Below are 22,597 nucleotides of genomic sequence, written 5' to 3'. Positions count from 1 at the left end.
GAATTGATGAAATACAAATAATTATTAAATCATAAAAATGTCAAATTAATGTTAAAATAAAAACCTTACTAAAAAAGATGAAATATTTTGTTTACCTGCATATCATGTGAACATTTACCAACATAAAGAATTGTTAACATGCAAATGTGTTGAAATGACTGAAATATTAGCGTCAAAACATTTTGTGAATCCTTGCCATACAGCACCAAACTAACTGTACTGTAGTTTTAATATACATTTGTTTGGTTCTACATGCATATTAATGCAAGAATATTTATGTGAAGAATATACAGGGAGGTAAAGCAAAAAGGATGGGTTTCATATAACTTCCTAACTTGTCACATGGCAAAAGCAAAAAACATGAGGAGCGTTCAACAATGGAATGACAACAAATGAAAAGATGAATGTCAGGTTATATTTTAATATCAGTTCACTTTTCCTCCAATACCAGCGAAATACAAGAAACGACATGTTCATTGCTTCATCACTCCAGTCGCTATGGGAATTCAAAAGAAACACATGGTGGAGCTGTCAATCACGAGGGCCCCGCCCTCCAGTATCCACACTGATGATTAAAGCAAAAGCTCAAAACAACAAAAGAGAGATATAACAGAGAAAGAAAACATCATAATGTGCGTAAAACATCTGGTATGGTGATCCCACCCGAAACAGACCGGGCAGGTCTAGTTTATCATATCTGACATGAGCTACAGCTATTCCATTCACAGTTCTCATTCCGCCCCCCGCAGGGGAAAACTTCACCGCTGTCACGTCCTGATGTGAAATCTCTGAACACACGCATGCAATGGGGCTCAGAAAAGGTGCAAACAAAAGTTGAGGCACGGTTGAAGTGACTTTAAATTGGCCTCTTGTATTTCCACTCCCCCTCTGAGAAAGAAAAAAAGCATGAAAAAAAGAGTAAAGAAGTAATGTGTGGCACAATGACACAGACGGCCTTAATGCAAAGGGTGACCTGTTAACTGGTTTGGGTAGCAAAACTCTTGGACTATTTAACTTAGTTTTTTGTATGAAAAACTTTGCTTAGTAAAAGCGTTGCTTGATACTGTGAGGGTGAATTATAAAACTTGTCAAGAAAATGTCCTGGGTATCTTTTACCCATAAATCGAAAGTAAAAAAAAAAAAAAAAAAAAAAAGAAATATATATATTAATACTTATTGACATACGTTTAACATTTTTATTTTATTTTATTAAAAGCCATATAAATTGAAGGGCAGTGCAACAAACATAACTATGATGTGTGAATATGTTAAAATGTAAATAATTTTTAAAATTATAGTAATTAGAAAACAGGGAAAATTTGTGCCTCAGATGTGTTAATGCTTTTAAAACCTGGCTTAATTCTTTATAAATGAAAATAAAACCAATCAAATGGGATGATATATGACCCGGACATGTTCGTGACAAATTTCATCTGTAAATCAGCGAGTGTAAAACTATTAAAGTCTTCTAAATGAGTAGTTTTATCTGTAAAACTACACCATATTGCATATAAATATGTACACGGAGTGTGGATCTGTTGCTTTGACATAAGTACGTACAACAGCGTATGATACACAACTATAGCAACACTACGCCTAATATCCACAGGGTGTTCACAGTAAAACCAAAGGCCTTTGTAAGGTGTTGTCAAAACGGAGCGACTGACAGGATCAATAACCCACTCAAACCAGACCGAGTCTACAAGAGGTGCAAACGACTCATGTTGGGTTGGCGGAGGAAACCCTTTGGCACTAAGATACACAGTCAGAAACTGCTGCGAGCAGGATATGCATCAAGGCAAACCAGAGTGTGTGTGCTTGTGTGTGTAACTTCCTTAGTAACTCAAAAAACAACTAACCCGACCAGTTTGGCTCTTAAACAGATGTACGTCCATGCTGATCTCTTTAGCTTAAGGTTTTTCGATTAGAAAAACATGTATTGTTCATGTAAATTTGTGATTTATTTATATATTTTTATACTATAAAGCTGCTATAAAGTGATGCTTCGATTCTAGTCCGTCATATTGGATCAGAAGTGAAGAGCAAACAGAAAAGGGCCTAAGACAGAACTGAGAGGGACCTCTAAGATTTACATTCTATGCAAAATAATCTCTAAATAATTGTCGTAACAGTCCGAAGCAATGCAGCAAGTGCACTGACATACGTAAAGAATGACTTGGTCTGTCTTTAAACAGTCATCGTTCTCCCATGAAAGTAAATGACTAACATGCATTTTTGATGCTGCCACACATGAAGGGAAGTGAATAAATTAAATTGTGCAACATAATGAGCAAAATCATGTCTCTAGAATAAAATATCACAACTCTCCTATAGCAACCCTCCTAAATTTCCTATTAAGAGTCGATATTCTCCCAAGATATCCCAGGCCACATCCAGACTCTATATTAGTTACATATGAAGTGCGTCATGCAGAAATAAAAGCGTATTATGGCCATGGTTGTGGTGGGGCTCTAACTTGTATAGTAGCATGTCATGAAAAATAAACGTATAATTCAATACATGTCCAAATAAAAACATCTAAAACATGTCAGTAAGCCACAGCGTTAGAAAGCAAAAAAATGCGACACAACCAAAGGTCAACAAGCAGAATGCCTCCCAGCAGAGGGTGTGATGGGAAACCAGGACCGTGGGTTAAAGAAATGATAAAGAGAAAGTCAGAGAGGGGGAGAGAATGAGAGAAAGAGAGAAAGAGGAATCATCACACGATTGGCCACTGCTGTGCCACTGCTGCTCATGATGGAGCGTCCAGGCACTGGGGTCTGTTCAGGCTTAAAATGAGCTGGTGGAGGGTGTAGTCAATCTCTTCCCAATGTAGACCCTAAAAAAGGACATCGATTTAGTATATTTAGTTATATTCCTATATCTTTATTTATATATATTTGCAATGCAACTCTAAATGCTGGATTAATTAACTATATTATTTGGCGAAATAATTCATTTTTTTCTGAATATTGCTGTCCAAAATAACTGTATTAGTGGATTTGCAGCAGCTTTTCTTAAAAATGACATTTCTGTTTTGTTTTTGCAGTGAAAACGCACCAAATAATGTCTGTATCAGTAAGAATACAATTATTTATAAATAATTTAGTCCATTTTAACCGAACATGCAGAAGGCAATAAAATATTAAGACAACAAAAAAAGTAATAGCCTCTTGATTAGATCTCGATAGGTAGAGCTGGTATAGGTCTTTGTGTGTGTGTGTGTGTGTTGACACTCACCCCAGTCCCAGAGCCAGGATGTGGGTGAGCAGCAGCGAGGGCATGAACACTTTGAGGAACTCGGCGGAGAACACGCCACCTTTCTTCATAGCACCTGTCTTTCTCATGCTCAGAGACACCGATCCAGAACGTTTTGGGTGGCGGAAGTGGAATTCCCTGCAAACGGTCAAAGAAGATCATACTTATATCACATTGAACTTTGTGTCAAATACTGTTTAAATTGCAGAACAGTTCTGTTGTGAGTTTGGAACTTCACTCAGGGCTTAAAATAAGATAAAATAAATAAAAGCATTTTTTTTAAATAAATAAAATAGACTTTTGAAATGAATAAAAATGTAAAATTTTAATAAATTGATAAATAAAATAAAATAAATATTAATAAATTAAATTAAATAAAAATAATATAAACAAATATTTTTTAATAAAGTAAAATATTTTAATACAAATAAAAAAAGAAATTAAATAAAATAAACAATAAATTAAATCCATTTAAAATAAAATCTTATTTTTCTATAAAAATAATAAAATAAAATAAATTGTCAATATATTTCAGTTTCACAGAGAACAGGATATTTTATGAATTAGGTATATTGGATTTGTTTAGGAATTAATAAATTTTTCATGTGGAAAATTATGAACATACACACAAACTGGTTATATTTGGATGCAGGTTCTTACTTCGGGGGAATGTTCTCTGGTCGACTGGACCAGTCTGCCACCCAACTCTCCTCTTTATTCATGAGGATATCATCTTCTTTGTCCTTCTCCAGACTATCATCTTCTGACTAAAAAAGATGTATTACTCATCACAGTGTGCTTATTAAATAACAGCACTGTCACTGATAGATAGTAGCTCAGTAATGACTGTAGATTATTGTAGATTGATTCATATACTTACCTGACAGTCTCTCTCGCTGGGCATCTCCACATCAAACGTGATCTGCCCCTCATCCTGGTCAGGACTGTGTGGTCGTGGTGGGCTGTAAACACATCAGAGAAATGTCAAATACGGATTACAGAAAACAAGAGAACAACAGACGCCTGATTCATGTAAGGAGTGAACTGAACTGTACTGAGAGCTGCAGACGTAAGAATAGACCTGCTAAATCAAAGCAGTGCTGCCCACAGATGCCTCCTCGATAAAGATGAGCCTCTGTGGATGAATTGAATTTGAATCTATAAATTTACCATCATATTCAGTCTTCAGTCTTATTATTATTATTTTTTTGGTACTAGTGCTATATTTGTCTTTGGTGCATGAAACATTGCTTAATTTTAAACAAGTAAGTGGACCTTAGTTCCACTTACTTGTATTAGTGAATATGGCCACTAACAGTCCTTCAAAGTGATTTTTTAATACTACACATAAAATGCCATTACTACCTGACTGATGTCACTAAAATATCTTGAGGTGTTGTTAATGTAACCTTTACAAACTGTTTTTGGTCATTTGAAATAAAGCTGAAATAAAAGAAATGATAAACATTAGATGAAAAACTTGCAATGAAATTTAAACGAAAATGATAAATGTTGCATTGGCAGCTAACTGAAATAAATGCGTTTCTGTTGAAGTACTAAAATTACTAAAACTAAACAGAAGTAAAAAATAAAGCTAAATAGAAATTAGAAACAAAATATAATTATAAAAAAACTATATAATTAGGAAAAAAGAAAATTTAAACAACAAAAGAACAATAAAATTACAAAAATTGAATTGAAAACTGAAAATATAAAAATAAAAGCTAATTCAAAATATGAATAAATACTTTAACAGTAGGGATGTAATGATATCAAAATCGTACGATTTCCATGATATGATATTTATTGCGAATTTGTTGTTTTTGTAATTGTATTTTTTCTTTATATGTCTATATAGTTCATTTATTTTTATTTCAGTTTTAGTTTTAGTTATTTTATTACATCAAGTTAAACTAAATAATAATCAGAAATGTTGCCTTGGAAACTAGCTTAAATATTTTTTTACAATTTTTTTTTTTCAAGTAACAAAAATGTTTTTAGTTGTCTATAATAACCCTTGTCTGGGAGTAGTCATGAGAATAAAGGGAAGTGAGCGGCCTGTTTCTCTGCTCGTACCTGTTGCAGGACGAGCTGCTGGGGCTGGACTCGTGCTGGGCGTCCAGTAGGATTTTCTCCATGTCTCCGTTATGGATAGAGGAGGAGGAAGGCACATGCTCCAGTCCTCCTGTCAGGACCTCCTCTTCCTCCTGCACGGCCTCCAGGGCCTGTGAAGCCTGGGACTCGCCTTGGTTCCCGTTCCCCAGCAGCGAGGGCAAGCTGGGGCTCTGCTGCTGAGTGTTTCCATTCATCTCCAGCTCCACCCAGGACCCTGAAAAAACCCAAACAGTCATTAGCATCGGCTCCTGCTTCACAAGACTAATGCATCAATCGTTTAAAGGGGCCGACTTGATTTATTTTAATCCACTGTAAATTAGTTTTTATGAGAGTTTCTTAGCGTGTGGAGCTGAGCAAACGTTTTCAATTCTTTCTTTAGGCAAACTCATTCAGGGGATTGTGGGATTGACATCAGCACAGAATAAGTGATGAGAGAGCCAAAAAATGCACATTTAGCTCAAAAGGGAACATGAGAGTGACTTGTGAGAACAAACATTCACTGTTGACCCGGTGCAAACATGAGGCAGACGTGTGTCCCGTCTTCCCCGCACTGTTGCTAGGCAAAACAGAAAGATTCACAGACAGGTCCCATGATGCTTCAATAACACAGTGGAGTGACAGGATGTTGCTAGGGCATTGCTATGCGGTTGCTAGGGTGTTCTGGTTGGTTGAGTCCACCCTGAAGTCTCTGCAGTTGCTCCAAACAAAGTAAGCCATTTAAAATGTGTACTCATCGTTGCAATATCAAGGGAAATAATCAACAACATTTGTCATTATCCTGCAGCACTAATAAGCCAGCGCCCCGTTTAAATCAGCACATCTTATTATGGCAAAATCCTTCACCAGCCCTCAACACTGAACTCTTGTATTTGCCCACAGTTACTGGCATGTTGCCATGGCAGAATGCATTCCAGCAGCTCTTCATCTGTGAGCATTTGTTGTCTCATTGCATCACAACACCACAAAATGGAGAAGACTTCAGACTTATATTGAAGGAGGGAACCCAGACAAATCTGGCAACCAGATTAACCACCCAGTAACCAATCAGAGCACCCTAGAAACACCTTGAATAAAAAATATAAAAGGTAATTATGAATTTTTATCTCAGAGTTCTTTTTTTCTTAGAATTATGTGGTATAAACTCACAATTGTATGTTATAAAGTAAGAAATGCATGATATATATATATATATATATACATATATATATATATATATATATATATGTATATGTATGTATATATATATATACTCAAAAGAAGTGTGACTTTTTTTCCTCAGAAATGGACTTATAACTCGCAATTGCGAGTTCATATCTGAGAATATGAATTCTGAGAAAAGAAGTCAGAATCAACCCTTCGCTGGGAATTTGATTGACAGGCGATCTGACCCATCATAACGGTGAATCTAACGTCGTGAATCCAGACAGGAGAGACTAACGTCGGTGGACTTGAACTTGAACTTGAAAAATGGTGTGTATTGACATCTTTCCACAGTTGAAGATGTTTAATTTGTGCTGGAACTAGTACAGAGGAAGAGACGATCGGTTCACGTGCCGCTTGAACTGAGGCGCTACAGCGATCTGTCACGATACATTAAAGAACCACAAAACGGTATTTACTGTTTGAATTTGAAAAAATGACAACATTTGAAAGCTGAGACTTTGTTTCATACCAGAAGTAACCTGCTCTGTCTGCTCCGTGTTGTATTTTTCACTGTGTAAGAACATGATGTGTAGTGTGAGATGTAGCAACAGTAAAATGGGGGAGGGGGGTCTTTGCGATGGGGTCAATTCAGACAGAAAGTCAGAATCCTGAGAAAGAAAAGCTGAATTCTGAGTTTATATCTCACAATTCTGGAAAAAAGAAAATTGGGAGATAAAAAGTCACTATTTAAAGGGATATTTCACCCAAAAATGAAAATTCTGTCATTTATTACCTCATGTCATTCCAGACCTGTAAGACCTTCGTTCATCTTCGGAACACAAATTAAGATGTTTTTGATGAAATCCGAAAGCTTTCGGACCCTCCATAGACAGCAATGTAACTGAAATGTTCCCAGGCTCAGAAACATAGTAAGGTAAAACAGTCTGCATGTAAACAATGCATGCGTGTGGTGCTACTGACGTAGAAAACACATGCGCTGTGCATTGTTTATGTGTAGAGGAAAGCACGTGCATGCGTCGTGATATTCTACATAATGGTGGAATACGTGATTTGGAGGAGAAGAATTGTTGAATAAAGTCGTTGTTTTTGTTTTCTTTGCGCATAAAAAGTATTCTCGTAGCTTCTAAAATTATGGTTGAACCACTGACGTCACATGGACTATTTCACTGATGTCCTTACTACATTGCTGAGCCTGGGAACATTCCAGTTGCATTGCTGTCTATGGAGGATCAGAGAGCTCTTGGATTTCATCAAAAATATCTTAATTTGTGTTCCGAAGATGAACAAAGGTCCTACGGGTTTGGAATGACGTGAGGATGAGTAATTAGTGACAGAATTTTCATTTTTGGGTGGACTACCCCTGTAAGTCGGCTTTTTAATTTTTTTATCCCATGGTGGAAAGAGGCGGCCAAAAAAGTGGTGAACAACTACATCAATGTGGTAAAATATTCAAATGAATGCAGAGATAACACACCAGCTCTAGTTACACAACTAAACACACTGATCCTGGAGCAGCTCTGATGGAATTCACTGCAGGACCGGAGCGGGACGGAGGGAGGGATTATGTAATCTCTGGCACATCAAACCCTCTCCCATCCCCCTGCTGTGTCTGTAACCCAGATCCGTCTGTGTGCCACAGACGCCCATAAACCTACTATTCAACCTCACTAAACGCTAACCAGTAAACATGATGACTCATTTTCGTGAGTTTGCACCCTTTGAAAGACAGACTGTATCCTGAAACCTATTGAGTTGCCTATCTAGACAGCATTTTTGGGTATTATTGGATATTAAAAATGCTGTCTAGGTAGACAAAACACTAGGCTTTTTAGAAACAGCCATTGTTTATTAAACAAAAGAGTGTGAATCTGATGTGTAAACAAAACCAGAATCTAGTCAACTCCAAAAAGCGTTTGCAACTCATTTTACTTCTGTAATGTGACAAATTTTCCAAGCGCAACAGGATATTCAAGAAGAATGATTATTGGGTGAGACTTGATTTTACCCAAGAATTGATTGAATGGTTTGTTGTCTATTGAATGTAGAGATTGAAAGTCTCTCTATATGGCAAGAGATTTGAGAAGATGGGCTGAAAAATATGACTGTCATAAAACAAACTATTTTTGGCAATTTTTGCACAAGATCATGAACGTGATGTATTAAGAAAGTATAAAACACTGATCTATATATCTCTGTTATAGATCAGTGGTATCAAATAATTTTTATATCATGCTGACTTGTTTGGACATGTTTCTTGGGGCTTCTTGAAAGATTTGAGAAGGCTTTAGAGATATTGTTACCTGTCATAAATCACATGACAATAGACCTTAAATTGCTTTATTACATCACTTTACAACTATTGCAACCAGGTCCGCTGGGAAATGTTGTTACCTACAGTTGCTACACACTCCATATTTGCATATCAAATATTTTTAGATAATTTGTATGCTTTCATCTAACCAAGAGCATCCTACTCTCAGCTTTTACCATGTTTAAACTCATTGCTCAGAATGCCACCAATATACCCCAAAAAAATCAGCATATTCTGTCTGAGCAAGCTTGTATGTTTTCAAGATATTTGCTGAAATATGCATGAATGCATATGAAGATCCAACTACATTATATTAAAATCTACAATGCTTGTGCAAGAATTAAAAGTAATAGTACAGTTAATTTTTGGTTCTAGATGATGCAACGACATCATTCAAAAATGAAGGAAATATGGTTTGCACTTAATTTTTTTTGCACTTTAGGTACATAAGAAATGTGAAAAATGAAGAAAATGTGCTGAGGTTTGGGGTCATCTAACCGTTTAATGATTTTTTTATGTTCTAATATTAAATGATCAGTATAATGAGCTCAGTGCTTCCAGAGAGCTGTTACATAATGCAAATACATAGTTTCAATGTTGCCTAAGTGATTACTAAACTCAAGTACTAATAGCTCATTGTTCTCAAACCACAATCAAAGTGATTCAGTAATATCTGTTGAATAAATGAAGGTTGTGGCACACAAGTGCACAAATCTGAAGTACAATAGTGTGCATACGAATTAACCAAAGCTGTATAAACACAGGCCTCAATTGTCCTTAAAAACTGTTTTTTAAAAGTAAAGCTTAAAAACAATATTTCTATAAAAGCATGTTTGAATATACAGGGATGGGGAAAAATGGAAAAATTCTTGCTTCTCTTAAGACAGGAAATTGACAAAATTCATTTAAGCAGTGGAATTATTTCAAATAAACCTTTGTGTCCACTTAACTGTGGTATTAAGTAAGATTTCATAATTTTAAAAAAATAATAATTTAATCAATCTATTAACACGAAAATACTGCTTAACGGGAATGACCCTGCTACTAAACAACTAAAACAGAATGGGGCACACAATAAACAGTAAAAATTCAATCGCAATGAATTCAGCTTCTTTATTTATTTACACGCCCCCCGCCTCCATTTTTCTCATATCCCCTCTTCGCCTTGTTTTGATACCCGCGTAGCCCCGCCTCCACAGCGCTCGAACTTAATCTAGAACTAACAATTGGCTTACGTGCCATCAATCATTTTGGGTTGCCATGCAACGCCACAGCGACTCCCGCTCCCATTCAATCACATTCGCTCTCGCGTAATGACGCCATCCCAAGCCCCGCCCTTTCACCCCTCCCCTACAAGCGAGGAGGAAATTCCAGCCATTGAGCGAAGTGAGACAATAGATGTTGCATAACAGCGTTTTAAAGCTCCAGAGAAAAATGCAACCCACACAAACAACAGTTTTAAAGCGACGTTAGGATCCCTCCCGAGTTTTCCCTGCAGAAATACGGACTGAGGTTTACCGTTGAGTCCCGGTTCTTCATTGTTGTTCAGCTGCGCGGCGGCTGCGGTGGACATGTTGCCTCTACGGTCCGTCAACACGGCGCGCTCCCGCCCCCTCCGCGTGCACGCGCACGCGCCCATGCATCTGCGGAGACGTCATCACATTCACAACATTTATTTCAATGATGCCTACTGAATAATCTCCCCTAGAGGAAAATTATTTTTGGAATGCAAATATCTCTGATATTACTTGGAAAACGACCTGGTCAAATCCTTACAAATTTTGTGTTTTGAATACTTCACAAAATGTACCCATGTAAAGTAGCTCTGTCTAAATTCATGGACATTGACAACACTTGCAGTTTCTGTAACACGCACGAGGAAGACTTGTGTCATTTGTTTTATAATTGTGATTGTACTTATTCACACAAAAGTAAAATGATTTGAGTATGTCGTTAACTTTTACATCTTGCAAGGTAAATATTATATTCATAAACAGAAATTTGCGAAATGCACACCAAAATGTAATCTATTTTTATCAGAAATGGATGCTTTGAAAAAGTCTCTAATGCAAATTAATAACAAAAAGAATGACATATTGTTGGATTTCATTTTTCTGGTATAGCTCCCCCGCTGCAATCTTTGAATATCCCCTATGTGGTTATGTGTTTGTTTTTTTTCTCCTCTGGAACATTGTTGTACAGTTTAAGATTGCCATTATATTTTGTGTATCTGGATTTACATTTTTGTAATGTTCAATCATTCTTCAATAAAAAAAATAAATAAAAAAATGATGCCTACTGAATAAATGAAAGTTGCAGTAGCCAACAGAAGTGCGCAAAACAGAAGAATAAGTGTAAAACTGATAGAAAAACAGAGACAAACAGATGAGTAAGCTCTAAAATAAGACCGACACAGACAGCCAGACAGATAGATAGATATCACATATTCTTAGCAGACAGGTAGATAGATCAGAAAAAGAACAACAGTAGTGTTAGGTCAATTTGTTTTTAAGAAATAAAAAGAAAACAAGTAGATAAAATATAAATAGAATAGAGTGTGCAAGTGTTAGAGGGTCAAGTTTTGTTTTTTATAAAAAGAAAAGTAGGTAGAATAGAAATAAAATAGAGAACACTAGTGTTAGAGGGGCAGTTTTTAAAATAATAACAATAATAAAAAAAACCCCAATTAGATAGAATAGAAAGAATACGCCAGTGTTATTAGAGTGGCAAAACATTTTATTAAATAAAAAGAAAACAATTAGAACAGAAATAGAATAGAGAATGTTAGTGTTAGAGGGTCAAATTTTTGTTTTATATATAATAAATAAAAGAAAACAATTAGATAGAATAGAGTGCTGGTGCTAGAGGGTCAAGTGTAGATGAAGATATCTGATAAATATCCATCCATCTACAAACATTATAGAAGCATTGCTACAGGGGTCACATGAGGGTATGGATGTTGCTCCTAAATTTATTGACAGACAGCGTCCAATGTTTACATGCACTGCCATCATGACAACCTAAAAACCGTTACTTCGGTTCAACGATCACCAACTCCTAAAATAGCTGAGGCACAGATTCATTTCTGGGTGTCCTATTTGTTCCTGCTAACCTACATGTGGAGCAGATGCTTAAAGGTGAGTGATTCTGCTGCTCTGTGTATCATTTTCTCTTATAATACAAACATATTTCATTCGATTCTACTTTACTGACCTCCGAATAGAAAAATGACCCCAAGAGGTTTAGTTTTCAGTCTTAAAATTAATTTTTATTTTACATTTTGGGTTTTACAACTATTAAGATAAAGGGAACATACTTCAGGGTTTGTTCATATACAGCAGGCCTGATTTCCATGTAAACACACTCTTTTATACAGAATCATTCTGCACCAATCAACAGCATTAATACACCGAATACTGTCAAGGACATAATTTCAATTTTCCAAAATTCATATAAAAATATCTAGAGCATTCTTTACCCCATAGGAACCATTCTGTATTAAAAAGCTGCAAATAAAATGACACACATCAAAAGATGCTGAAAATCATAAAACATGCACATCTGCACAAACATTTACTTAAGACTCAAAACATTTGTGTGTCTCTATAAAACAATTAAAAGAGACCGATTAAAAAGTCTCCCTTTCCACAAAGACTAAGATATTGCATAAAATTAATGCCACGATTAGTTGTACCCATTAGGGACTTAATGTAGGGAATAATGGAGCTATTTGGGAACCCTGCTTAAGTCAATTGCACTTGTGGACGAATGTCAGGCGTTCGACGAGCGTTTGGTGAAGGAAACGTCCCGTTGCACCAGGCCTGAGTTCGGAAGGGAGCAATCAGTGCATGAGGAGTCCAATTGATTAATCGTGATTCTGCAAACTTATTAAACAGGATTCTGCGGGTTGCTTAGTCAGTTTGGTTGCGTGTTTATTACCCAGCAATGAGTGATGCTTCTGATTAAAGCTAAAACGGACAATGTGCAAAAAAAAAAAAAAAACACCAAACCAAAAAAAAAAAAAAAAAAAATACAGTAATAAAACTAAAAATCCCTTCCTCCGGCCTACAGTGTATCAATTAACGTAATAGAATAACCCAAAGGTTTTTGTGTACTACAGTGGTTAATATTAAGACTATGAGTTTCAGGAGAGACGTTGTGCTTGGCGTGTATCCCGTCTGACTCTTGGAGCTAAGAATGGGGTCAAAGCCGTTCCAAATCCCTAATTGGGTTTCTCCTGGAATATGTAAAGGTTATTGACTGTCGCCAGTGCGACGATGTTATCCTGAGGATGCCAGGAGGTGTAGAGGATCTTTCTGCTGAAGTCCAGGCAGTCGACGCCGATCTCGTTCCTCTTGCGCCGGCTCCCCGCGCACACGCGCCAGGTCTTGAGCGGGCATCCGGGCGAGCCGTTCTCCCACGAGGCCTCCAGGGTCACGTCACGCTGGGCGTCGCGGTTGAACATCCGGAAGAAGTTGTTATAAGAGCCCGTCATGACCTCGCTGAGAACAGAGAGATGGAAAATTATGAGATAATGAGGCAAAGATGAATCATTTCTTCCTATATAAGGCAAAAAAGAACATCTTTATGGTAATGACTGTTATTAGCAAAATGCTTAAATGTAGGGCTGATATATTAAATAAAAGAAATTAAACATTTAACAAAAAAGTGTTACTTGAAGTAAACTTTAACTGCAATAAAGAAGAAAAAAAAAAAAACTTATTTCAGCTAATTGCCAAGGCAACATTTCCCTTTTTCATTTAGTTTAACTTTCTAACTGAAACTAATATAAAAATGTTTATGTATCTGCTTTGACTTATACACATAATATATATATATATTTTTTTTATGTATACATACACACACATATATATATATATATATATATATATAAAAATTCAGTTGAAAAGCCATTGCTGCATTACTGTAAAACTCTAGTTTAAAAAATATATCCAACTGTTTTTTTCCTACATTTTCACGAAATAAACAAAATTAAAAGTATATTTAAAACAGTTTTTTTAGTGAATTCTGAATAAATGCTGTGCTAAATAAAAAGCTGAATTTTATTCATTCCATTTCAGCAATTATTACTGCCATTTCATTTTATTAGACTACCATTCAAATGTTAGTGGTCTGTAAGATTGTGTTTTTGAAAGTAGTCTCTTCTGCTCATCAAAGCTGCATTTATTTGTTAGAAAATTCAGTAAATACAGTAATATTGAGAAAAATGATTACAATTTCGTATATAACTATTATATTTATATGTATTTCAAAATGTAATATATTCCTGTGATGTTTTTGCTGGATTTTCAGCATCATTAATTCAGTCTTCAGCGTCACACGATCCTTCAGAAATCATTCTAATATGCTTCTTAAGAAATATTTCTTATTATCATCAACGTTGAAAACAGTTGTGTAGCTTCATATTTTTACAGAAACCACAGTTTTCAGAATTCTCTGATGAATAGAAAAATCAAAAGAACAGCATTTATTTTAAATATTGAAGAAATATTGACATTATAAATGTTATCACTGTCACTTTTGATCAATTAAAAAGTTTTTGCAGAAGTATTCATTTCTCTCAAAAAACAACAAAATAACACAATGCATCATAAATATTCTTGTACTGTAGCTGAAACAGTGTTGTGCGTCAGTAAATGCGAGCGCTCTGTTAGTCACAGATAAAAGCTTCAGTCTGATACGACTCTCTCTGGACACAGAGATACAGCTGTGAGCGCACACGGCTCATTTCTGTTTGTGGTTAGCTTTGTATTTGCTTTATCATGAACTGAAATGCACCCAAGACGCTTTCATCAAGATCAGGATGTGCGGGAGCCTGTTAGCTGAACAGAAACGTCATATCGATGGCTTCTGAACGTGAGCCACGTCTCCTCACCTGTCATCGCCCCTCCAGCAGCACTCAAACTTATCAAAGATGCAGTCGTTCTCGTAGAGAGAGCACAGCTTACTCCTGAGATAACCATGAACCTGATGAGAGAAAGATCAAAGTCACAAAACTCATAGAAGGACAGACAGCAGGGAAAGCCAGTTTATGAATATCTCAGTTTCTTAATGGTTACAGCTTCACGGTCTTTATTCAGTGCATTCTGGGCAATCAGAGCTATAAAACTAATGCCATACAAGTATTACATTTAATTACTCATAATAAAAAATTGCTCATGGTTTCTGTGAAAGAAACCCTCTGACATTTTCTTCTATATATCTATATATATATCTATATCTATATATATATATATATATATATATATATATATCTATATATATATATATATATATATATATATATAGAGAGAGAGAGAGAGAGAGAGAGAGAGAGAGAGAGAGAGAGAGAGAGAGCGAGTAAAAAGCCATTGCTGCAAAGTAAAATACTGTAAAAATCTAGCCATGTTTTGTACACTATTTTATTCATTACATTAACATTTTTATTTTTAAATGAATTTAGAGAATTGAGTAAAATTTGTGTAAAACTTTTTTCTTCTTCTTTTTAAATTTTATTCATTCCATTTCAGAAATTATTACTGTCATTGAATTTTATTACACTACCATTCAAATATTTTTGGGTAACGTAAGCTACACATAATTGTTATTGCCTATAATTATCGCTAATCATAATTTCTTACTAACACAAGATCATTTCAATTTCAATAGAAAATAAGCCAAACACATAAAAATGTGTTGCAAAACAGCAAAGTTGGTCATGCATCAATTTTGCCATCATGACTATTAACATACTGAATTATTATTTCTCAATCTGCTTTACTATTACGAGTTCGATTAATCCACTGTGGAAAAGTGCCGTAATTAAGTTTATAATTAAGTATAATCACAGTAATTGCAATATGCCATTAATGCAGTGCATCATATCCAACTTTTCATAATCCAATCAAATCCTGATGGTTTTTCCTACAGAAATATTCTGACTTAAATAAATAAACTATCTATCTCACATTGTGGAAAACCATATTCTCATGCAATGAAAAATACCTATATAAAGATGGTGGTTAAGAAAAATTCCTGATGCCACCTAGTGGTCAATGTCGCTAGATTATTATTCTATTTATAGTATTAGTTCACACTAAAAGAAAATGATCATTTTCTAACCCTCCTGTCCTTCCAGACCACTTTGACTTTCTTTCTTCTAATGGAAAAGGAGAAACTTGAAATCTTCTGGTTGGTTCCTCCATGTACTTACAAGTAATGGAGACTAGAGCGTTCAAGGTTAAAACAGGACAAACAGCGTTTCATAAAAGCAGTTCTTCTGATATTGTCTGAATCATAAAATAGCATAGATTTAAGTTGTTACTCATCGATACTCTTCCTTTCCAGAAAGTTGATCAGCATGATTCAAGAAATGAATCAACTCAGACTGGATCAACCCATTTAATTACGAAACGTTATGCTACTTCCAAAGCACTTTTTATAAGCTTAAAAGCCTCAGTCCAGATTAGCTGTAATTGCATGGATAAAACAACCAGAATATTCAGCATTTCTCCTTTTGTGTCCCAGAAGTCAGTCATACAAATGAGAACAACAATGAGGCTAAGTAAATTATGACAACATACATTTTTAGGTGAACTAATCCTTTAAAATGATTAGTTTTGGTACACCAAAGCTACATAGATTACTATTTTCTTAAGAGCAAATCTCCCAGACAGAAACAGCACCTGGTAGGTTTCCACCGGTCGACTCTCCATGTGCAGGTCCCAGACCTTGAGGGTCAGATAATCTCTGGTCATCATGTATCGGCCGCTGTGACTGAACTTGACGTCTGAGATGGATGAGATGATTTCTGAGAAGAAGGAGCGTGTGCTGGGGTCCTCGGGCTCCTCAAACACTACACAGAAACACATGCTAAATGAGTTACATGACAACAAAAGCCCTCCTGAGAGGTTTTCAGCTTGATTGATCCAAAACCCCCATGAAACCTCAGTGTAAAGAGCAGCGAAACATACATTTGGAGTGCTGGTCACACAGCGCGGACGCCCTCATGTCACACAGGCGCACGGAGCCCTTGCTGCTGCCGTACACAAACGTGTTGCACTGGAGCGGGTGAAACTCTGAAGCCGTGATCACCTCCGTCAGCTCCTCCATGTTGGCCGGTTTGATGTCAACAATGTCTGAGTCAGCGGTTAAGGGCAAACTTCAGTTACACTTAATGTGAAACAGTGTACATTATGAGTAAATAATATGAAAAGCAATTAAAAAGGAAGTGGAAAACACCCTTTTTTTGGTTCAACAACTGCTTTGTTAACAACTATGAAACATGCAAGTGTTATGATATAATTACTAAAGTTCGGGGTGGGTAAGATTTTTGTACAGAAATGAATAGTTGCATGGATTAAAAGTAAAGACATTTATAAAGTTACAAAAGATTTCAATTTCAAATAAAATGCTGTTCTTTTTTAACTTTCTATTCATCGAAGAATCCTGAAAAATGCAGAAATCATGGTTTTCACAAATATATGGAGCAGCAGAACTGTTTGATGCTATATATTTCCATAAGCTGCATTTTTACACACACACACTATTTTTTATTCCTGTTCTAAATTTAAATATTTGTTAAATATTATTAATAATGTTACCACTAAAATTGAAATATTTGTTGAGTGAGGGGAACTAAAATATTGGGGCCGTCACGGTTCGTCGATTCTATTCGACTGTTAAAAAAAATCCTTGCCTGTAATTTGACAAAATAATCGGCTAAATACCGGAAGTGGCGCATTTCACAGACGAGAATCCATGAAACGCATTATAAGACTGTTTCCCAAGGCTGCATGATATATTAAACCCATATAGAAATCATAATTAAGCAAAATTGTGAATTCACAAATGCTATGATTCAATTAAATAAATATATGCGATGCAGGTTTAATATACATGTGCTTTAAAATATATTTAATATACAGTATATGTGCTATAAAATACATGTTTATAATATTTCATTTACTGGCATTTTACACAATTTCTTAATGTAATAATAAAGTGTGACCTATACACTGATGCAACTTAGCTTGTTTTTTTTTTTTCCTCAACGATTTTTAAGCAAGTGTGACTTATTTCACTGAAAATATGAATGATTTCTGAAGGATCATGTGACGGTGAAGACTGGCTAAAACAATTCAGCTTTGCATCACAGGAATAAATTACATTTCAGAATATATTCAAATAGAAAATTGTATAAATTGTAATAATATTTCACATTACAGAATTTTTGATCAAATAAACGCAGCCTTTGTGAGCAAAATCTTTCCAACCTTTTGAACAGTAGTGCATATGAACAAAGAAATAAATGGATAAACAGGATACTGAAGCTTCGGTCGGTGAAGTCCAGGTGCCACAGATTGATCCGGAGGTCATCGGCGGACAGATACGTCTCGTTGTCGCTGTTGACAGAGATGGAGTTGATGTGGTAGGTGTGAGCGTTGGCGTAAACCCGCCGCGGACTCGCCTCCACCATCAGATCCATCGGCTGGAACACTGGAACCTGTGCGGAGCAAAGCCTGTTACTCCTATGGACTTCTTAATGCATTAACAATCCATAATGTGTGCGTGTGAGTGTGTTCGCACCCGTAGTGTTGTGAGGGATGACGGATGCCTGTAGCGGCCATCCTCTTCTTTGAGGTTATAACCCTCCGGTCTCTTGTCTCGTTCACTGATTTTCCAGAGCTTGATGGTTTTATCTGCATGCAAGAAAACAACGGAGCATTGAATAATCTACATCTACTTTGATAGCAGAGCAACCCACACATATAAATGTGTTAATGTGTCTGTATCTGCATCGGTGCTGTTATTATTAACTGAACTATTGAAAATCAATTTCGATAATATTGTAGGGAAATGTTGCCTTCATCTGTTAACTCACCGTTTGTGGACAACAGGAAGTGTGCAGCATTTTTCTGAGGAAGCCAGCGGATCTTATTGATCTTTTCCTCGATTTCCAGACTCTTCAGATAGTCGAACTCCGGCTCGTGACTCTGGAACGTGCTGTAGACGTTATACTCAGCGCGGCACTGCGGCAAGTTCTTACTCTGAAAGGACAGAGAGATGACCTTTTAAACATCCTGTATGACATTAATGATGCAAATTAAAAAATAAAAAAAACACTTAAATTGTTTACATTAACTGAAACAAAACTGAAATTAAATATAAGTGTTAGATGACAAACTTAAATGAAAATTAGAAATGTAACCCTGGCAGTTAAACAAGTTAGTAATAAGTTGAAACTTTAAGTACTAAAACAACTAAAACTGAAATAAAAATAAATTAAAACAAATATTAAAAATGCAAAAACTAATAAAAATGACAAAATGACTAAACGTTAAAATGAACATGAAATAAAACAATTTATAAATATTTTAAATGAGCTTTTATTATATAATAGTACACAAATAATTCTAAAACAGCATTGCAATGTATATTATTAAAGAAATAGTCTACCTAAAATGCTCTCAAATTTGCATATTTAAATCCAACGTGTCGTAATCAACCACAAGACACATGAGAACTATTAATGGTGTGTCTTGAGGGGCACTTTTTTATTACATTTATTATTTTTTCACTATATAAAATTACACTAGGCCTATATTTTCACAAATATTCCAGGGCTATAAATCACAATTTTACAATTCCCTGAATGGAATGGAAGCATATCTGTTTGTGTACCCATGCATAAAATCATAAACTTCAGGAGCGAAGATTAAGTAACGGCCCACTCAAAAATGCTCTCAAATTTGTATATTCAAACAAGACACGTGAGAACCAATAACGTTTTGCGTGGCATGTCTTAGATATGTGGACTATGTATTTACCATCTAGAAATAAGAGTTTTAAGCCTGAAAAGCTCATTGACACTTGTTGTGTGTAATGGACTGTAATCCATCTCACCTCTTGCTCTTGCTGGAAGATCACTATTCTTCCTCCTCGATCTCCTGTGGCCAAAAGCTCCCCAGAATGATTGAACTCCACCGCAGAGATGATGTCAGCTGCAACACACACAATAATGAATTATTGAAAAGAGCAACTATGAGAGCATATTGTTTCTCTGAATGTTTCTAAGAAGATAAGTGACTGCTTGTGTTTGAGGGCGTGTGGGCGGGAACATGCGGAGCCTGGCATTAAAAGCATCTCGGGCATCTGCACACACAGTACCGTCCAACAACCCCCCATCCCTGCCTTCCCTAACAATAACAACCTCTCTCTCTTTCTGTCTTTCTGTCTGTCTGTCGTATTATTGTGACGGGCGGCAGCGTGGTGCTGGGCCGTGCCATGTTCAGACTCGAGCCAGAGAACTAATCCTTTATGCTAAAAACACATGCACTATTTAACCTCATATATATATATATATATAAAGAAACATATTTTGACAAGTGAGAGCCAAATACAGCTGGAACACCACTTACCATTTCTAAGTATCACAAACGTCCTTCTCAGACCTTTTGAACTTTTACATGGCCTTTCTAATCCATCAGAATTACATTCTAAATTATTTTATGAATTGACCTCTCAAACGGGCACTTTTCATAGCTGACAGAACATTTAATGATAAATTCTCTTCACTGATGTGTTTCCATGACCATAATATACCTAATGGTAGCATGTTTGCATACTCATAAATTCATAAACTATCATGAAGAAATACATTAAAGCAAAAAGGTAAAACATGGCAACCAATAAATAAATAAACAACTTTAGTAACTTAGATATTGTCTAGCACGGTTCTCAAAAAACCATGCCAAAATGACAAAAAGAAAGATTGTACACGCTTTGAAGATCTCATATTAATTTATTGTGGGTTTACATTAGTAACTCTGGCATTTTGTAGATAAATATCTATGAATAATTTATAAATAAAACAAAAACTTTGCAAACTTGGAGAATATCCAGCATGGTTATCAAAAATGATACTGAAATGGCAAAAAGAAGGATTTTAAAAGCTTTGAAGATCCTATAGCAATTTATCATGGTCTTACAGTAGTCTAATAACATCATTATTACATCTATAAATATATTTATTCATTTATATATAAATATACATCAATACAAGAGTAAAACTTAAACCAATGATAGTAACAAAAATTCTACTAAAATGACTAAAAGAAAGATTTGGCAAGCTTTGAAGATCTTTATAATGGAACTTATTAGGGTGTTACAGTAGTAACTCTGGTTTTTGTATTTATTGTGGTACTGAGGTTATCGTGGTAAAGCAGGGAAGTGTCTTACCTTCGGCTACATCATCATCTACGGCTCCTTTGACCTGGGACAGACACCAGCGGCTCTGGCCGTCTCCATCTCCTGGAACCGAAGACAAATTCAGACTGTATGTCCAACACGAAGACCACATTAAAAAACCCCTATCTGTGTCCCCCACTGCAAATGTGCCCTAAACTACCACGCTTGTGAAGAACTGGAGACTTATACGGCTTAGATCTATAGAAAAAAAAAAAAAAAAAATCTTCATTTCCAGTAAGTTTGCATGGATTTGAGGGAGAGCTGTCGACCAGGACTGTATCCAGCAGTCTGTACCACACATCTGACCACAGCAGCATCAAACATCTGATGATCTACACATGCATCATAACACAGAGGTGGGACCGCATTTCTGATTCAATTCAGGGCAAATTCAAATCAAATTCAACACACAACACAGATTAAATGACCTGAAAACGATGCAGAACACTAAATACTGTCCAAATAACAGCTTTACTTTAAAGCAACGTAACGCACAGCAACACATTACATGACTGCACGAATTATATTAAACGATTTTAACGAAATTAAAGTTGCATATACCGTCCATGCTGGGCTGGATCTGATTCAGTCCTGGGCCTTATTTTTCGATGTTGATTTCAAGCGTCTTTTCCTCTGATTCGGTTATTTCATAAAGATATTTTAATAAGAGAAGGTTGGTTTTCTTAACAAAGTGCTAGAATACGGTTTGATTTCATAATTCCCTCCGTACAGAATCGTGTTTAGCTTTTCTATCATTCTATCATCACACGCGCTGAACGTGCGTGGTCCGCTGACGTCACGACTCACGCAAGACGCACGACGCACGACAGCGACCACACGCGGTCACGTCCAAAATCACGGCTACTTTTTGATAAAATCGTGACGACAATTTGTAGTCCATTTGTATTTTTGTGTGTGTGTGTGTGTGCCCTCAATAACTCAGTCCTTTTAGTTCATTGTAAAAACCTTTCAGCTAACTTATTGACATCATCTTCTAGGAAGTGACAATTTTGGTGGGAAAACAAACCAGCAACTGGGTTAAATTACAATAAATACAAATATAATGCTCTATTATGATAATATAAAAATGATATATAATCATAATAAAATGTAAAAATGTTTTTTTGTATCAGAGTAACAGATAGAATGCAACGAGGATTAATTAATTAATTTGACAAAATCTGAAATGAACTGCCCCATGAATGTTGTTTCTTTTCATATCTGTTTATTTATTTATTGTGACTTGCTTTCTCTGATGTACCAGAAGATGAACCTGTGCTAGAAGCTCTATATTTTCTTTTCTATTTAACAGTTTATGTTCACTTAAGGCAAGGCAAGTTTATTTATATAGCACATTTCATACACAGTGGTAATTCAAAGTGCTTTACATAAAAGGAAGTGAAATAGTCATTAAAAATGATCACAACAATAAAAACAAGAAATTTAAAACAAACATTCTGTTTAAACTTTTAAAATGATATAAAAATTAATTTAAAATGA

General features: G+C 35.7%; 2 protein-coding genes across 2 annotated transcripts; both read right to left on the bottom strand.

Moving 5' to 3' along the window:
* Positions 1-401: 401 nt before the first annotated feature.
* Positions 402-10,505, bottom strand: bnip3la (BCL2 interacting protein 3 like a). The gene is made up of 6 exons (XM_058785457.1): positions 10,367-10,505; positions 5,335-5,587; positions 4,139-4,220; positions 3,919-4,025; positions 3,241-3,396; positions 402-2,839 (listed from the first exon to the last, which is right to left on the bottom strand). The coding sequence occupies exons 1-6, from the start codon at positions 10,485-10,487 to the stop codon at positions 2,791-2,793; spliced, it is 768 nt and encodes a 255-aa protein (XP_058641440.1). The 5' UTR covers positions 10,488-10,505; the 3' UTR covers positions 402-2,790.
* Positions 10,506-11,592: 1,087 nt separating this feature from the next.
* On the bottom strand, positions 11,593-21,941 carry ppp2r2aa (protein phosphatase 2, regulatory subunit B, alpha a). Its single transcript, XM_058785440.1, has 10 exons — positions 21,659-21,941; positions 21,089-21,160; positions 19,754-19,851; positions 18,732-18,897; positions 18,437-18,549; positions 18,176-18,353; positions 16,822-16,986; positions 16,534-16,703; positions 14,745-14,836; positions 11,593-13,350 (listed from the first exon to the last, which is right to left on the bottom strand). Exons 1-10 carry the CDS (start codon positions 21,663-21,665, stop codon positions 13,071-13,073), a joined length of 1,341 nt encoding a protein of 446 aa, XP_058641423.1. The 5' UTR covers positions 21,666-21,941; the 3' UTR covers positions 11,593-13,070.
* Positions 21,942-22,597: the final 656 nt, after the last annotated feature.

This window comes from Onychostoma macrolepis, chromosome 08 (assembly GCF_012432095.1).
Source record: "Onychostoma macrolepis isolate SWU-2019 chromosome 08, ASM1243209v1, whole genome shotgun sequence".
NCBI classification, from domain to species: Eukaryota; Metazoa; Chordata; class Actinopteri; order Cypriniformes; family Cyprinidae; genus Onychostoma; species Onychostoma macrolepis.
Note: the sequence above shows the minus strand (reverse complement) of the source record. Positions and strands in the feature narration are given on the sequence as shown.

What these genes read in the sequence shown, in the direction of transcription:
- bnip3la (XM_058785457.1), bottom strand. Translation starts at nt 10,487, where the DNA reads ATGGGCGCGTGCGCGTGCACGCGGAGGGGGCGGGAGCGCGCCGTGTTG. An exon ending in AGCAGCTCGTCCTGCAACAG is followed by an intron (nt 4,221 to 5,334) that starts GTACGAGCAGAG and finishes ATGTGTTTACAG; the next exon opens with CCCACCACGACCACACAGTC. An exon ending in CCAGCGAGAGAGACTGTCAG is followed by an intron (nt 4,026 to 4,138) that starts GTAAGTATATGA and finishes CATCTTTTTTAG; the next exon opens with TCAGAAGATGATAGTCTGGA.
- ppp2r2aa (XM_058785440.1), bottom strand. An exon ending in TCTTCCAGCAAGAGCAAGAG is followed by an intron (nt 18,898 to 19,753) that starts GTGAGATGGATT and finishes CTGTCCTTTCAG; the next exon opens with AGTAAGAACTTGCCGCAGTG. An exon ending in CTTCACCGACCGAAGCTTCA is followed by an intron (nt 16,987 to 18,175) that starts GTATCCTGTTTA and finishes CCGCTGACTCAG; the next exon opens with ACATTGTTGACATCAAACCG.